The sequence below is a fragment of the Euwallacea fornicatus genome, chromosome 14 (assembly GCF_040115645.1).
Source record: "Euwallacea fornicatus isolate EFF26 chromosome 14, ASM4011564v1, whole genome shotgun sequence".
Taxonomy (NCBI): domain Eukaryota; kingdom Metazoa; phylum Arthropoda; class Insecta; order Coleoptera; family Curculionidae; genus Euwallacea; species Euwallacea fornicatus.
In genome coordinates this window covers 270,961-289,780 of record NC_089554.1, presented here as the reverse complement: position 1 = coordinate 289,780, position 18,820 = coordinate 270,961, and the positions used below count along the sequence as shown (strand labels likewise).

At 34.6% G+C, this 18,820-nt stretch overlaps 1 protein-coding gene and 1 long non-coding RNA gene across 4 annotated transcripts in view; both read left to right on the top strand.

Annotated features, from left to right (window-relative positions):
* sog (short gastrulation) overlaps window positions 1–18,820 on the top strand; it is a 74,301-nt gene that overhangs the window by 13,802 nt on the left and 41,679 nt on the right. Inside the window, exon 1 of one of the 3 annotated variants that reach the window (XM_066289944.1) lies at window positions 1,702–2,061. The exons of 1 other annotated variant lie outside the window; for it this stretch is intronic. In XM_066289944.1, the coding sequence (XP_066146041.1) occupies window positions 1,941–2,061 (121 nt within the window). In that variant the 5' untranslated portion in view covers window positions 1,702–1,940. Of the gene's footprint in view, window positions 1–1,701; window positions 2,062–7,933; window positions 8,153–18,820 lie in introns of those variants that run through there. One more of the 3 variants, XM_066289942.1, reaches the window with a different exon arrangement.
* Window positions 378–1,389, top strand: LOC136343391 (uncharacterized). The gene is made up of 2 exons (XR_010732777.1): window positions 378–484; window positions 1,033–1,389. It is a non-coding gene; the product is annotated as an uncharacterized lncRNA (long non-coding RNA).

Here is an 18,820-nt window from a genome sequence, read left to right as displayed (position 1 = left end):
AAATACTCACGGGCTTCAACAGAAAAGTGTGCAGATGCACCATCATGTTGCAACCACATTTGCTCTCCAACGTTTGGTGAGACGTTCAAGAAGTTCCGACTTCAAAACAAATAAAATAACTCAATAATATATATTTTTGCATATAATTGTCTCAAAGCATTATACGGCCGTAGTGCCTTAAGAAGACATTTACACACGCGGGTTCTCATACTCAAATGTCGTATATTGTTGCACCGAACTATCCCTAGAAGTATGATTCCACAATTCTAAATCACTCTGTACATACACGTCTCATTATGAACCTGTTATTCAACAGTGTTCGAAAAATCGGCGAGAAAACGTATTTCCCAGTTATTCAGTGCAGAGATGTCGCTTAGAAACTAGATGTGTAAAAAAATTGTGTCTATTACGCTTCTACGACGTTAACTGACCAGTTTTGGACGTCCAAGATATACCATCCGGCTATCCAAATGCTTCCTGATCGGTGAGAAGACTAAACGCTTATGAGTATAGATACGTGTAAATCTGCATAAAATAATACACATTATACCTAATCAAGGATTAAAGTTTAATATGAATTCTCTTAATTAAATATGAATAATTCAAACGCACAAAAATTTCAGTATAGGTCAATGAATTATAGCTAATAAAAACTACTAATTTTCAAAAATAAACATTTTAAAATGATTAAGTATAGGTAATTTCAAGCAAAAATCAAGATATTTCTAATTATCGACCCAATGATGCCTAAAAACAGAAATCAATGAAATAATTAGTTACCTAGGGAGTGTGGAGAGTGATAATTTACCACACGTTGATTGCGGTTCCACTTCGCATCGTTAAGTCAAGAATCGAGTGCGGTAAGGTACCGACTACTTTCACGTCGTTGAATACGCACACGTGCGTTAAAAAAATTCATAGCAGGCACTTCAATGATCATGGTTCGACATTACCCATAGAAAATTTTGATACCTTTTCATTATTTTACTCTTTACGCGGTCAACATTTTTAGTATACATTTGCTATTTTCAGCTAGGAACCGTGATTTATAAAGCAACTTCACCACATCCTCCTGAGCAATAGTTATTTTTCTAACGAGTGCGGAAAGTGACTCCCGATGCATGAACGACACGATGCGGAATTGAGGCAAACAGTTAAGTGCAAGAAAAACACTTTTCGCAAGAGTTAAGGAATTCTTTTCTACTAAATAGAATAGTGTGACCTTAGGTATTTTGATTGATGAGCAGATGTCACAGTCACTTTCAGGTAATCACTGCGAGGATGTAACTGTCAATGTCGCTTTTGAGGGAGAGTACAGCTGTTTGGGCATGCGCAAAAGTACGCTTTCCCGCTAGCGAAACGAGTGAATAAACTAAGTTATGCAATGAATGAGTAATTATTTGAAGAAAACTAATAATTGCTATAATCTAAGTAGTGATAGTTAACAAATGCACGTTCACCCCTGCAGGTCTGTTTTGACCAAGCATTGTAGGTAACCAAGTGGAGACTAGAGAAAGTGCACGTTGCATGTTCAAGTCGGCCGAAAATGAACACAATAAAAAACTAATCCCTCTTCGCTCAATGAAACCAATGAGAGCCGTACCTCTCCCGAGACGTGACCGTTGATTGGTCAAAAAGAGGAGCTGGTAAAGAATTATCCTTCGTCCTGTCCTAAGGATTAAATAAGCGGCGAAACCGTCCGGAAAAGCAGAGTAGGGGACCCCTACATAGCACCACGTTCGACTTTCTTCGCGAGCAGTTTCGCTAGCGCTTGCTTGGCGTTTATAACAAACGTCAGAGTTGTCATCACACCTTACATAAATAGTTTTTGACCGGCACATACGAGGCGATGTTTCGCGCATAAATTCAAATCCGCAACTATACCGAGAAAAAGTGACGAAGTGGTGAATTTTAATTTTTTTTTGGTGACGAGAAGAGAAATGGCTCTGTTCAAGTACTTTCTGGGATTCTTGGTGGTGGCTCAATTTTCCGGGATTGCCCTGGCCAGGAATAAAGCCCCGCTCATTGAAGATGACGTCAAAACCAGAGTCAAATCCGCCGGTATGTCGTTATTCTACTATAATAAACAAATGCATTTCATCTATAGTGTATTTTTAAATGGGAGGTGTGTCCGCATCGTAAGCACTACTTGCCGCCGCTCCAAAAACTGCATCACATTGTCACCAACCATTGCGATCAACCGATCTTACATAAGTCTACGAATATCGGATTAAAAACGATGATTTTGGAGTTTTTAACCAAAAAGTTCACTTCCTCGTTTAAAGCACTTTAATGCTTGCGTATGTGGGTTGATCGGTAAACACCAATTTCAAACATTAATTAAGCCATTAAGCCCGACTTAAATCGACTTTAAATATTTAATTATCCAAACAAGGGGCGTCAAACAAAATTTATTTTCATTAAGAATATGTTAATTACTGGCCGATGATATTGTTATACAGCACATGGGTTAAAACGACCACAGGCAAATAAGCTGAAAATTTCAATGATTATTTAGTCTTTGGTGACAGGGTCCTGAATTTATTTCGCATTTTTAGATATCCGAATAATTTGGAATGAGAATATTTGTTGATGCCAAAAGCATTTTTTTACATAAGTCGAAGTGCAAGCTAAAATTATTTTTATGTTCAAACATGGTGGTTTATTTTGTTGTTTTTGCTTTTACTCCTAGGCAGACCCGAAAGAAAACTTTAAACCACAGAATTATCTTTGATTTTATCTATTTTCGTTAATATCAAAGTCTCAGTTCTTTTCGCTTAGGTGTATTACCCGAATTTCGGCCCAAAAGACATCGTCATCAGACGCAAAATCCAAAATATTTTCCAACTCTGCTAAGATACTCCATAAAAGAAATATCAATTTTGAATTTAACTAGATTTATTATTGCTCATACCATTCATCTCAAAAATTCAAGAGAAAATGAAAATTTGCTAGATAAAAATGAGGTCTTCTTGAAGTCTTTTTGGGACCTTGAGGTTTAATTTACATAATTTTCTCTCTTCTAGGTATAATTCCCAAGATTTCCTTGAATCAAATTAGATTGACATGTTTCGTATAATTTTCATTGGTTTTTATGGCGGTTTTTACTATTGCATCAGATCTCAGGTATTTATTATGAGTCGCATGCTACGTGCAGAATCAGGAAAATTAATTGTTTTAGTGCGGTTCTCTGGTAGAATTCAAAGTTTCAATTCAGGCAAAATTCCAAATATTTTTCATTTGTCCCAATTTGCATTTTTGACGATAGTTTATGGAATTGCGGACTTCTATTTAAGTACTGTCACATGATTTCTAGGAAATGAGTTTCAATTAAAAAATTATAGAACTATAAAAACTATTTGGTTCTCGATCTCGATATTAAATGAGCATTCGTCCAGGGCACAGTGCAAGGTAATGTTTGTCCAACATAAAAATTATTTTTTCTAATTAAATGGCTTTTAATAAGAGTTAACTATGGGTTAAAAAATCTCAATCATTAAAAGGTAGGTACCTACTTGCCACTACTGTAGTTTCAATAGGACGTAGTGTAATCTCAGGTGCAATTATCCCATCATCGGTCACCGAGATCTTGACCGTCAGCATCGACTTTATGCGGTCCTGTACAGAAAATTATTCCTTAACTATGGTTAAAAAATTACAAAACTTCGTACATCATAGCTATATTTGGTTTCAACACGATCATATGAACATATCATTTACAGTCTATTGTCCTTTAATATCTTGATTAATTAGAGGTCTTTTGTTCCCAAGCTTTTAGCTAGAAAACATGCGAATGAAGCGTTACAATGTATTTAACCAATTTTTGGTAGCTGCATTGATTGAATTTTTAGTAAAATCTTCTCTTGTTCGATAACGAGAGAATGGATCTTTCTCGAAGAAAACGTCTTTATTATGGTTTTGTGTATAATTTAAAGTGCTCAAGTAGTAAACCACAAGGGACGAATATTTTTCTAAAGATAGTTCGTCCTATCAATTTTCACCACAACGATCATTATTCGATTAGTAAAAATAGATGCCGTTAGTCCACTGTTAATTAAGTATGCCAAACCATGCTTAATTAGCAGGTAGCTATTTTAAATACTGTGTAAAATCATAATAAACAAATGCGTCTTTCTCGAGAACACTCCATTTAATCATCATCGACTTAGAGTGTCTGTTTTCAGCTTAAGATTCAGTAATTAAAAAAAAATTGTGATTCGTTTATCATATACAGATAAAAAAAAATAGACGTTAGTCTGTTAAAGCAAGTTTGTCTTTGGCGAATTAAACGACTAAAATCTATTTGAAATTCACCATTTTAGAAAGTGTAAATTATTAATTTAGATAATAATTAATTAATGTCTCCGTACAATGGGTTTGTCAGATAAACGTTTATAGGAAAATCTCTATAATAGAGTTGTTATCCTCGTTTAGAACGTACAGATTTCAAAAATTCTGGTTGAAATTAATTTCAAAATTTAAAAATAAATATTTCGACGTTTTTGGTACTAAGACCCGAATCGAGAAACGTTACCCGAGTACACATAATACTTCAGCGGACACTGATGTCTGCTACTATCTTGTTCGGCCAGCATGGACTCGAATTGTAAAAGATTATTCTTGTCATCGGTTAGGTGACGATGTGATCGCAGCCAGGTCAGAAAATATAACCTTCATTTTGTAATGTTGAGCGATAATATAAATGGTCCTTAGGTCTAAAATTTGTTATGGCGTCTCATGTGGCTTTGCTAGTATTAAATCTTAAACCTGAGTTGGGTATAAAATTATCGTATAGCTCTATTCTCGGCTTTTGTAACCGTTACGGCCTTGTAAAGCTTTATTTTTCTTATTTACAACACAGGGACGTAGCAGATACTCCAGCTAAAAATTATAAAAGAAGTAGACACTTTTTTAGGCGGTCCCATTTGATAAAACTCTCAATATTAGGTCTGGCGCTGGATCCATTAAAGCATCAAATTCGACCTAGATTAATCTAAAATAATTTAGCCATATTTTCCGCATATTCCAAAAGATGAACTTTTCTAGTTTCTTTTTCTATCAACTTTCTATGAAGTGATGAGAGAGATATATTAAGCTGTGATGAAAAACCATACTTCTTTTTTCTGCCATCTCTCTATAACGTTCTGGTACTCAAAGGCTGCTAAAATAACGATGAGTTTAATAGTCGATCGTTCCCTCCTCCTTTACGGCACTTTCCACGATCAAACTTTAGCTATACGAAACCTGGTAAATGCACCAACTGGAATCGTTTAAACTGAACTTTTGTTAAAAGCAGCGAACTTTTCACCTGGCTCGGGAGCTATATAGAGCCGGAAAAAAGCCGGAAAGTAAACTACGTTAAGGCAAACTTGAAAAAAGCAATTTGAAAGTTTCCTCTTTTAGTTTAAGATTGATGACTTCTTAAAAAGGACCATAAAAGCCACTCAAAGTAGCAGTTTCGCAAAAGAAGGAAAAAGGACGGCGTTCTTTTTGCCTTTCATGGCTCGAATTCTAATCTTTTAACCTTTAGGAAGTTTTGCGTTGTCACGCCAACATCAGATGAGTTTTCCGTTTGGCAAACTTAGTTTATATCTGTTTTAACTACAATCAAAACCGAACCGGGGATACTTCAATGACATAATATTTCTAAATTTATTGTTAAGCCATAAAATTGTTACTAAATATTGGCAATAGTGCCGAGAGTCTTGGCCAAACTATGAGCGAGGTATTAATAGCTAAATATGCAAAATTGCCTTATAAATGATTGTTGTAATAATATCCTTAATGGGAGTGAGTTACCGCCCTAAGCACAATACTAAATTGTTGTTTATTTGAATATTTTTAGTAGAATGACTATTTGTAAGTTGGGCGAGGTATTACTTATAAAAACGTCAATATCATGCCGCGACTTTGTTTATCCTATGAGACATTTATCAGATAATTTAAAGGAGTAATTTTAGCCTGTAAAGCCGTGAAGAAGTCATAAAATTTACGAGTGAATGTGCAACGCAGTGTACAACCTCCAATGACAATATTTTGCTCTTTAGCGAGGAACTCCCAAATTTCGGTACATGAATAACTCCTTCGAACAAAAGCCGATGAAACGGCCCCTCTATAAAGACCTTAAAGTTACGTTTAATGTACGCATTACACACCATTTAATCAATATCCTTATGATTAGTTTTTACAGCCCAATTGCATATAAACAGCCTCATAAAAATAGATAAAGGTTTTTTTTTAATTTTTACACATACACAGAAATTTTTCCATTTCCGGGAGGAGCTACAAGTGTCGATAACTTTATTTTGTCATCTCAGAATTGTATTAAAATTCTTGTGCGAAATACGATTTAGCTGTTTTAATCCTTTACATAGAGGAAAGTGCAGTTTTAATCTCTGCCAACAAGTTTATCGGACATTTTGATATGATGCGAGCTCTTTCACTCGCTTTAAAATTAATTATCTGCTTACTAATTTGAAATATGCATGTGCATTTCAAGCGTTGATGCCAACGTGCAAATTACCATGTAATTGCAATATTTTTGCAGATTTTCTGATGGTTTGATTAACCGTAACGCTGAGTACAAATAGGCTGATTAGAGAGTTTAAGTACACTGTCTAGTGTTAAAAATGAGTATTTTTATGCCCCTATTATAAATTTCAATTAAGGTCAAATTATTAATACTCTGTTAACATTAGTTGCAAGGTGTTTTCCATAAAAATGTTGAAGCAACCTCGGTATTGGTATCGTCTCTGGATGATAAGTGTAGCAGCGCAATGATAATGTGGCCTATAGAAAGGATATTCGGTACGAGTATTCGGAGTATTGTTAATTTTTCATGATTTTCAAATTGCATTTTTCATGTAGAACAACGAGTATAATCATGCGCATACAAATCAGCTATGAATATTTTTTTTCTTGTTTTCCTTGATTTTTTTTTTCAAATACTTAAAGGTGATTTTCGGTAACAATCCGGCAGAATGCACATGTGACGTCCCGTATATTGTTGTATTTCAAAAACATCTATGGGAGTTTTTAATCTCGGACACCCTGGATATTACCATACCCTATGATACCTATTGCACAATATAGATTACATCATATAAAATACGTCTCATTCCTTCACACTTTTCTTCTTCATACTGGAAGGAAAGGAGCATTTCGCTTATTGAGTTCCTATCAGTGTCGGCAGGTTTTAAATAATTTTCGGGCCGATAAGCTTGTTTCAACGATATCACCCCCACAGTGATAAATTCGCTATAATGACAGCTTTCTCTCTGCATCTCTCCACATGATGGTAATTGACCGTTAATTAATTCTGAGTCATTCCTATATACATCTATGATTATTAACAGGCATATTTTCAAATTGGGGGAGTCAAGTTTGGTTCGACTATAACGTTAAAGACACGCCGTAGAATAGAGCTCCGATCTATATTATCGAGAGGCCTAGATCATGCCGTCGTAATCTTTGCAGTGAACCGACTTGGTTCCCAGGTTCGAGAATTCCATAAGAATAAATTGTGATTTTTATTGAATAACTGTTATCTTCCAGAACAATCTGATTAGTTCGACTTTAACAACTAACATTTGGCAAAAAACATGACCCGCTATTGAAGCTCGCCATATTTTGATTTGCGACCCATTCCCTCTAGCTTATAAATGACCGGCAGGTATTATAAAATTCATTGTCCTACCATAAAATTTGAATAACCATGAAACGTGAACGTGAGCATCACAAGAGTTTCCTACTGATATTTCCGCAATTGGGTCTATTGCCTACCATTACGGTTGGTTCAAAGGGTGTTTATTGCCCTCCTTTTGTCACTTGAAATAAAATCAGACCTGCCTTGTTTTGTGGAGGGGGAAGGGAGGTATAATCGGAACCTTTATAAGGTTCCGAAATTTGCATTTCACATCAGTTGCACGTCTAGTGCTGTTTATAGCCCATGAATTCCGGTTTCTGTGTCTCTTTTCGTGTTTTGTACGTTTTACGTGTTATCTAAAGATCATGCCTGAATTGAAACTGTTTATTGTGATTGGGTTGGTGGTGTTGTGCATTGTTCACCGTGGCAGATCAATTCGATTTATACTTGAGGATGATAATAATGATGAAACTGTGACTATGGCTCCTCCGATACCAAACCTCGGTGGTATGTACATTTTTGTAAAATTACTGAACCAAAAATCTTTAACAACTTACTTTCGATTTTTGATAGGTTGTCTTGAATGCGTGTGATCTGCTTTTAAACTTTTTTACACTTTCGAAATCTCAGGTCTACTGTTTGAAATTAGTTATGAGAACTTTAAATTGCTCATCATCAATGCTCCTGTAAAATGTTCGCACTAAAACCTCTGGAAAACTCATTAGAACCGATGCATTTCCGCCTGGAATTGTGCCTAAAGATTTGATAATCACGTGACTTTTAAAGTTAATCGGTAAAATGGTTTAAACAGACATCAGACATTTCAAAACAATTACGTTCGTTTAATCAAAACAAATATTAAAAGAACATATCGTCCTTGACTGGCGCTAGTTAACCTCTATAACCCAGAATGTGTTTCATCATAGATTTGTTTTTCTACACAGCTTGTCCCATACCTGCTTCATCGCAGGGCAATCACTTCATTCACAATTTTTTCTCGTAAAATGCTCAGTATTAGTGGAAAGCCGATAAAAAGCAAAAAAGGAGAAAAATTGTAAACATGACATTAGGAACTTCTTAATAGAGCGTTGGTTGAACGATAGAAACACTATTAAAACATTTATTTGTTTTTGGTTGGTTTGAATGTGTTCGTAGTGTTTGCTTTCCTACCTAAGTTTTTATTGATTCCTATGATTCAGGATTTATAGATAGAAACAGCGTTTGACTGGTTTTAGAGTCAAGGTGCGTTTATAAATGCACCAGTGAGATTACTCGTATAGCAACCAACATGGATGAAAACGTAACCACTAAAAATACTTTACCTGGCAGGTACTATTCCTAGATGTTTTGATAAAAAAAAAATAGACTTTCAACTCGTGCTTATTCGTCAAAATTGCAAATTTGATCCCAACCACATGACTTAATAACAAGCCTTATATTTCATGCAAATCCTGCTACGTTAAATTGCTCATTCCGTTATCTTTTAGATTAACGCGATTCAAATATTGAGATTCCTGTATGCAATACACTTTATGAATACTACAGATCTCAAATTTCTCAAAGAAACTGGCTATGGTAATCGCATAATTTTTTAACAGACGGAGTAACATACATGGAATCTATGAAAAATAAAGATGTAGATATATTACCTTGATATCAAACGGTGCTTCTCTAATTTGCACTATGGAAATGATTCTACATCTGGAACTTTAAATCCCTTAGAACTGCGCTGGTATTTAGATTTAGGCAAAAATGTGCTATCATGAGGGGCTAGTGTTGAATTTTTGTTTGTTAAAAGTTTCTATGGGTTTCCAGAGAAAATGAAAAATTATGAAAAATTATTATTTCCTTTTTGTCCGGTTGAAATTTCTGGAACTCGCGAAAATTGATTTCTGAAAAATTTCCAGTTTTCTAAAAGTTTCCGAGTATACTACAAGAAATAACACTTAAAATGTGTCTTTGTTGTAGTGCGTTAAAACACGAGTCTTTAAAATTCAACACCGTAAATGCATATGCACAATGCTGTATATTAATTCGTGTTTTAATCTTAAAATTAATTTTAAATATTCCTATATTTTTCTTTAGCGGTTTTTGAGATGGTTCTCTGGAATGTATTCCAAAAGGTAAAAATTATCTTTGGAGTTTTTAGTCTTTTTTCTTAAATTTGCGGGATTGAATTTTACCAGTCAGAATGCATTTTATTGCAGTTTCATGTTTTTTTTCAAGGGAAATTTTTTTTATAATTTTTGTACATATCTCTTGATCTAGATACATTCTTTAGATATGGACTATCAAAATTCAACGTTGCTATTTCATAACGTTGAGAATTTAAAATTCATTTCGAATCAGGAATACTTGTGGATTTGTAAAATCTACATTGGCATCTAAATTACTCTTCTTATAAGAAAATATCCCATATTTTTACTACTGGTACGACCAGATAAGATCTGATTTCATCTATAACAAACCTGAGGTATTTCGGATTTATGGACCATCTTCATCAATTGATTACATTTTTCTCTACATGAAGAGCTTTGTTTTTATTCAATTTTCAAATCTTAAAAGATAATTCACTTATTTAGTTTTAAGTATAGATAAAACTTTAATAGAATTCGAGCAATTTCCATATCAAACGGCCACAATTTTAATAGCTATTTACATAGACTTCATAAAAGTAGCCACATAATATTTGGAATCCTCAACACATACTCGACAGAAAAACCCTTGATTACTCGAAATATATTTATTGAATTGTAAGATAAAATGATTATTCTTAGACACACTCATTCACTACAATGTTTTTATCAAATAATGACTGATTTCAAACGAAATGAATTAGCGAGTTTTACGTGCTTCAAGCCAGGTATGCCTAGGAAATGCCTGTGTTGCAATGTTGTAAAGAAAAATTAAAACCTTTTTGTTCTCTTCTGATAAGGCATAATGCAAATTTTTGCCTTCAGTCAACGATAGGAATGTCGTGGTCATTAATCAAGGCATAAGTTGTAAACAAGTGTGTAAACATTCATTTGCGTAGTAATTTTTCTCTTATCAAAAAAAATCACATATATTTGTTCCTGTAGCTGTTGAAGTATACGAAGCAATAAATTAACTTTAGGTAAATTAATAACCCGAACTAACCTGCAATAACCTAAGCATTATTGCATTCTTACAGTTTTCTCGTTATTCCAGCAATTTTACTGATTATTACTATTCCAGTCAACAATAGAGCCTCTCTTTTACACCCCAATATACTCCCGAATAATTCCCGAACTTCTCGAGAGGTTGTTTTGATATTTGAGTCGAGCCAAGCCTTTTCGGAGAGTTTCTCGTCTTGGGGATTTGCCCTGTTTCTAACAATACCTTACTTTATTTCAACTTTTTCACTTATAAATATGAATTAAAATGACTCAATTTCGGTCTAAATTTTGAAGCCATTCCCGTATTGTTCCCTAGGAAACACCTTTCATTAAGGAGCTATTTTGGTAATTTTTCAACCGACGTATGTTTTCGGATCTACTATCACTTGTAGTAAACTACACTTTTTTTGGCATCGAAGCAAAAATTAGCCGGACGTCAAGTTTCGTCGGTGTTCAAAAAAAAAAAATTATTTATCGCCATATTTTGACCAAATTGTACATGTGATACAGCTAAAATTTCTTTATTTCGGGTGAGTTCTGGAGGATTTAATAAAACATTCCTAACTGGGCCATAAATTTGAAAAGTGCTTTTGTAAGAGAAGTTAGATATATCTACTTAATAACAGTGGAGTTAGTCCGACTCGATATAAATCATCACGTTGGACATCCCGATTTTTAATTTAAAAATATCCCGTCTGGTCAGGCGGCTAAATTTATTTATTATTTTGCTTTGGCGGTCACATTTTTCTTATTTTTAATCCCCGAAATGTCCCCGTGTCAAAAATTTTCTCAACCTCGATTTTATCAATTTTTTGCGTCTGCGACCTCAATTTTCCGCAATTTTCGCAAATTTCGATCTAAATTTGCGGTATCCATACGATGACTAAATGTTGATTTTAAGTATCGCGCTAATCAAGCCTATAGATTTATGTAAAATAGACAAGCTAAAAATATATTTTGGTTAGTACTATGCCTATACGTCACTATTGATGTGTGTTTTTGTAATTATGATGAGTCTTTCGTTTGGGATGCAGCAAGTATCGGAACTTAAAAATACTCGCTATATTTTTTTTTATCGGTATATAATTTCTAACAGACAACCAGGTGTTGATGTGAGTCACATTTTAAAGCACAAGACTTTAACATTTTGCCAAAGGCTAATAAATAGATTCGTGGAAGTCTGATGGTTTGTATCACAATACAGGTGATTCGAAGCAGCGCTCTTATGCAATTTGCATCGAAAATTATCCGAAACTTTGTCCTATTTTATTTAGACTTTGTAAACAAGGTTATTACAGCTGACTCCTTAGTATTGGCAACGCATTTCTCATAGATATCGAAAAATCGTATTACGGAAAATAATTTACGTCACCTATATTTTTATATTTAAGCTGAAATAGATTCGTTTTCGTTTTGACAAAAATTTTGAGATGTTTAAAAAACTAAATGATTATGCGACATGTTTTTAGCGGGAGGTGAATAATTTAAACGTAAATTGACCTTTATTTTCATAAAAGTAGTAAAAATCCAAATTAAAGGCCGATGAGTAATGAGGAGCATCTATCAGGGAGATTAAATCGACTTAACTTTAAATCTGCTTAGAATTTGAAACTCTCATCCATACGTGGTTCTTTAGTTAAATAAAATTATGAAAAGAGCTTATATTTAGATAGACGAGAAAGTACGAAATCCTTAATCACATTGCATTGAATTGCTTGATGATTTTTGACAAGATTTCAGTAAGTTCAGTAAAACACTAGTGTTCTGGGAAATGATAACATGCACACGTGGTGCAAACAGTGTTACCGCAGTCACGTCAATGTCAACTACCCAAAAAAATGTTTGAAATTGATATATACTACTTTAATTTGAGCACGGTAAAACTGCTCACCACCGTAAAATGCTACTTTTTGTTCGCAAATGGGAACAGTAAACCCACTTTGCTCACGTGCTGATTGGTTTAAAAATTCATTAATTCATTGAAACACCCATTTAGAAAAACGACAAGGCATACATAAACATGTAAAGAGTTTTCCTATTGACACACTACTTTTGGTCGTCTGGGGAAAGGGACCTCAAGCCGGTTACTCCCTTCCCCGCCCGCGCCTTCGGCTTCGATCAAAATTTTAAAAAGTTGTCAAATAGCACATTACAAGGTGTAAAAAACAGGGGTGAAAAAATCAGGGGAACGGAAGGTGGTGATAATTTTGTGCTTGTTGTTTTCTGATATATAAGATGATTAATTATTATATAATGTGATAAGTATGTTATATAATGGATGCGGTAAGTAGGTTATTAGCACATACGAGTGAAATTTGCAAACCGAGCCGGTGAAACAAGGTTTGGAATCACTCGAGGGCGGGAATAACCAAGTACCATACGCATTTTATACAAGATTTTATCTACAACCACATCAATTTTTGGAAGTTCTTGATTCATTGAAATTGATGGGGTCATCGCGTGAATTCCAAAAATAAAATGGCGTACGGTGATTAAATGTTATTCAGTACGGTGAAAGCTACTTACCGCACGGTTGTAGGTAAATTTTTTTTGAAAAACTATCCATGAGTAGATACGAACGAAATTCTCCCCCTGGTAAAGTTAGTGGGAGTCCCATATATCGGATTTAGGAGGATTAACTCACGTTAGGGGTCATTTGTGGTTTAGCAATAACATGGTGCCCAATGCGAATTCCTATTTTTCTTGTATCCAGACAGATCCTTATTAATATTTCTAATATCAAATTCATCAACGATAGCAAGCCGGAGAGTAGAAATAGAAATGTAGAAGATAAGTTGGATTATTAAGATGGGAATTTCCTATAAGCCTTTTATCTTCTTTGTTGTCCTATAGAGCGTTTGCCTCCCCTCTTTTAAGATTTTGTATGTGCTATCCCGTTCAATAATTATATTTTCAAATTTTAATCGGTTTTTTAAAAAGTCACTGTTTACAAGAATCATACTTGCCAAGCGCTGAATGAAGAGAAAGAATTTGTGGTTAATAATTTCCTCAGCGTTGTCACAAGCTGGTGTCTGAGTGGACAGCCCGACATCCAGATCTAACTCCTACAAACCGCGGAACAAGCGTCCACTTAAAATACTACAAAACCGTCCAGACAGGCGAGTAATGCGTAAGTACAGCGATTGTTGCAGAACATGGCACCTTGGCGGCTATTTTGGGCAGATGAGGGCTATAAAATAATCGGGTTAAATCATGATGCAGACACGGCCAGGTTGAGAAGCATAGGACATTTACGCACTGCAAATTTAGTTAATGTGTTATGTCGCTGCGGCGTGTGGATGACCTCAATTGAGTACAGCCTCAAATAGAACCCGTTCTCGGTCAGATGCGTTTGTGAAACGAAGTTTCTGCATCTATAGTAGACCAAAAGCATATTTCCAACCAAAACAAAATACGCTAAAGCACATCAGATTATCAGTCTTGACATGTAATCTGCAAAATGTCTTCTCGGCATAGTAAAATTTAAACTTAAACGAATTTTCGTGTTTATAGTTGTACCTGGCAGGAATGCAGACTTAATTTTAACTTTTAGTATTAGTTGCGGGGTATGACTTTAAAAAAAGACATAAGAAGGGGCAATAGATTTAGCTCCTGTACCTTGAGATTAACTGAACTTCATGGATTACCTTCCATATTGGAATAATAAGGGTGGTACCTGGCGCCCTGTAAAGCCCAGAAATCAGATGTATTAAAAAAATGGTGAAAATGATTGCTTTTAACTTCCAAACTTTTATCAACTTAAGAAGAGAATATTTCTATTGATTTTAGAGAAGGTACGAACACTTAAAGGATAAAACGTAGTAGGAAACTTCTGTAAATTAAGGATGGAGAAAGAAACATTTTAGGTTCCTTGAAAATAAGGAAATTGCAGCTTTTCAAAATTTTGAATTTATCCGAATTGAGAGAGAAGTACGTTAGGACTAAGAGTGGCAATCCCTTTTCTGGAAAAAGTTAGCCGAAAATGGTTACCGTATTATGGAGTCTATATTTAAAAACAAAGATGGTAGAATTTTTAGAAATTTCGAATTTTTCGAAGTGATTAATAGCAAATTAGGAATTAACAGTAGTAGCCAGGAAAATTATCTGTAAATAAGTATCACATTGAAAGGTCTTAAAAACTAAGGAAGTTCGAATTTTTCTAAACTGAATAAAACTGATAGTGAAGTTTTTCTTTGAAAAATTATTTTCAAAACATCTTCTGTATACGGTCAAAATTACATGCAAAATTATATAAAATTATATACAAAAATGAAATTTTATTGTGGCCTGATATCGTTGCAACTCTTGATATCACTCTTAATAATATGCAAGATCAAAAAGTATCAATATTGGAATCGATATCAAGGTTTCCTCATGCAGGAGCCTTGACTCGTGAACATCCATCCATACTCATGAATTTCAAGCCATTAAATTCTAAATGGAACAATTTGTAATTCCCTATCAATGTCAGCGAGTTGTTTAATGTATTTTAATTACGTTCTATCAACGATTAAAATTGTGTTTGATGATATTTCTAAAAGTCCATGTTTATGCAGCTCATGTTACAAGTACGGGTTTCAAAGAGCAATTATTTCGAGAGTTTGTTGTAAAATAATAATTTTCATGAATTAATTTCGCTTTCGCACTCGTTTAATCCGTGATAATGTCGGTTTTAAAAATTTTGTATTTTACTCACTTTTTTTTTGTTTACTAAGTTTCTATTTGAAAGGCGTATCATAAATCTAGAACGGTTAGTTTATAGCTTTGCAACACTAAAAATAAAATTTAGACATTATTATTTATCTTGTGCGTAGCGGCAAAAATGTTGGTCACAATATTGAGATCTAATGTACTGCTCTTAAATCATTGTGTGTATAAACAGATATTTGACGTAAATAATTGAAATGTCTCATGCTATTACTGTATATGGAGGCGATTTCTCTTTGAATTTTTCGGGCTTAAAATGCCAAGACTGGATTTAATTCGAATTAGTTGAATTTGTTTTAAAGCTCTAAAGTTAGTGCATCAGGCTCTCACTTTCTTTTGCGTCATTTTTGTTCCTAAAACCACGGTTCGCATCACAAAGACAATGCTCTTGCAGGTTTTCTTCCTATGGTCATGTAAACCGGACCGGCTGGACATGATTTCTTGGTGCATTAAATACTACCCAGAAAACTACTTTTAACAAATTATTCCTCAAAGATAAATTTAAATTTAAGACTTATTTTAGTTTGTCATTATCAGTAGCATCATCACTTATCTTTCGGGTGAACTAATTTGAGTATTTGTCCGCCGGCGAAATTTCTAACGCATCTTCTGCAACGGAACTCGTTCCGAAACGTGTCTTAAAGTCGAACACATTGTGACTGCAACCGATAATAATTGAATTCACTAGAGTTGTGACGTTGGTAAACACGTATCTCGATAACATATTAATAAATAAAGAACAAGCGAAAATTATGATAATTTTGATCTTGTCGTCGTCACTGTCGGTTTTCAGCGAAATCACTCAGAGATGTGCAATTTTGAGTGATCAAAGTAGCGAAATTCTTATTGCCTGCCATTCAAGCAAGAAAACGAGCCCACAATTTGTCCTGTCGGATTTTTATAGACCTATAATGCGGTTTATGCAGACACCATATTATTTATTTACATACGCATTAAGAGATAAAGTCAACTGGGAGACCTTGTCCGCTTCTCTTGCATCCTATTCTTCATTTTTATTCTCATAACGTTGTTACATTCTTGGTGCTTTGCGGGGCATTTCTCACATTGTCACAGAGATTCCAAGTTAAACTGGTCGGTAAAGCTCTAAGAAAAACACCATAAAAATGTCGACATTGTTGCTCAAATGTACACTGTCCAGCAAAAAAATTTGGTAGCTGAAGAAAACGGGAATAATTTTAGAAATAGAATTAATCACGGAATGATTGATCTAATAAGCGATGGATAATTTGTTTTCTGAGAAATGTCATGTGTCATGTTTGACAGATGTCACGTATTGTCACCGTAGTTACTACTTTTATGAAATAACGTAAATTCGGTTCAATTAAAAATTCATATTTCATAGTTTAGTGCTGATTTTTCTCTCTAAAACCTATCTGTTTCATAGTGTATTGTTTGAAGTGTTGATTTAGCAAGTCATAATGCTTTTAGACCTGACGTTGTAACAAGAATTGTAGTATTCAAACAAAATGGTCGAGGAAAACGTAAATCCGCAAGAGTTGTTGGTAAGAGCCTATGTACTGTACGAGACGTGTATTATGTACCCTTATGTTACGTTCATGTACATTATTATTTTTCTACACCTGATAAAGGTGCGTTATTCAACAATGAAATAAATTACTTCATAGGTTGTTTTTAAGTTTGCTATTCCATGATCCATTACACATGTGTCAGCGCTATCAGCAGACTAACATGCTAACCAGAAGATCAAGAGATCAGTCGACAAAGGGAAGATCAGTTTTTGGTGTCAACAAGTTAGCGAAATGGCCTCTGCGGTTTTGTTTTTAAATCAACCTCAAGAGGTTAGAAATGTTAATTTTAATGAATAAACAGTTAGAAAAAGACTTCGTGCTGCTGGATTGACTTGTAAATGGCCACAGGGCCACCAATTTACCGTTAGCATCGAATTGCAAAATTAGCTTTTGCCCGAAATCATTTAGTACGGAACGATCATGACTCGAGCAAGGTACTGTTTTTAGATAAGTAGTGTTTTTGTCTAAATGGATCAGAAGAATGCCGGCGAATATGGAGGACACCTGGAGAAAGATCGTGTCCGGCTTGTGTCGACGAGCGACTTCCATTTTGAGGCGGGTCCGTAATGATTTAAGCAGGAATCACTTCACAAGCACGCACAAATGTCCATACAGAATGGCTTCTTGCCAATTCACAGGTACATTACAGAAATTCTGGAATGTCATGTTGTGCTTTTCGTGGTGACTTTGGACGAACATGGGATTTTCAAGCTACGTCATGCTAGACCCCACGCAGCCAGAATTATCAGTGAATATGGGTGGATGGGGTAGGAATTAGACGATTTGATTGGCCAGCATTTAGTTTAGACATGAATCCCATTTTGAGTGAAACGTATTCGTAAGCATATATCTCCAAGAACTGCCCGGAAGCTGACAAGGTTGCTATGGCAGGAATGAAGTAATATTGATCAAAATGTGATTCAAAGTACGCCTCGTCGCCTTCAAGCGGTTATTAACATAAAACGAGGAAATACATGTTATTATTTCTCAATTTTTTTTATGAACGTGAATTTTTACCTACTCCTTTTGTTCCGAATAACTTTAAGTGCAATTCCTTTGGAATGTAATTTTCCCCTGTCTTTCCAGAATAAAATCATAAACATCAAAATTAGGTTTTCGATTCAATATTGGACATTAAGTTTAGCTCGCAAAATACAGTAAGAAAATTTCGAATCAGCAAATTTAAGCCTAAAACAAAGAATTAAAAAAAGTTGCACAATTTCTCAGTGATCTAATTTTTTTGCTCGTTAAGTGTAAAACGTGAAAAAATTCGGGCCAAAAATTCGCTACTTCGTTTCGAAAAATTTGTGTGTATTTAAACAGAATCATAACTATTGCTTTTTATTGGGATTGATGGGACTTTTGCTGCTAAATTGCTTTGCTTATAGCACGTGTTCGAGTTTATAGTCAGTGTATTAACACATATCTATGAATTTTTATTGCAAAATGTTTATATCTAATCACAGTCTGTAAATATGGTAAATTTGTTGTAAAACTGTCTGGTCTATATTACCTCGTAGTAACACGGCACTTCATATACGTATGTAGGTAGGTCCGAAATAATTCAATTTGAATAAATCGATTCAGCTTTAACAACAAGAAGATACATTCTATTTCCAGAACCTTTGATTGAATGCGCTTCGCTCATATCACGCAATAGAACACTGAGAGCAGTTTTGGGAGGTAAAATTTTAATATTATCGGAGAAAATTATGTTTAATAGCTAGGAAGAGCATCTCGACATTTAAACATCTCAACGGGTCGTCAATCTTCTGATAAGA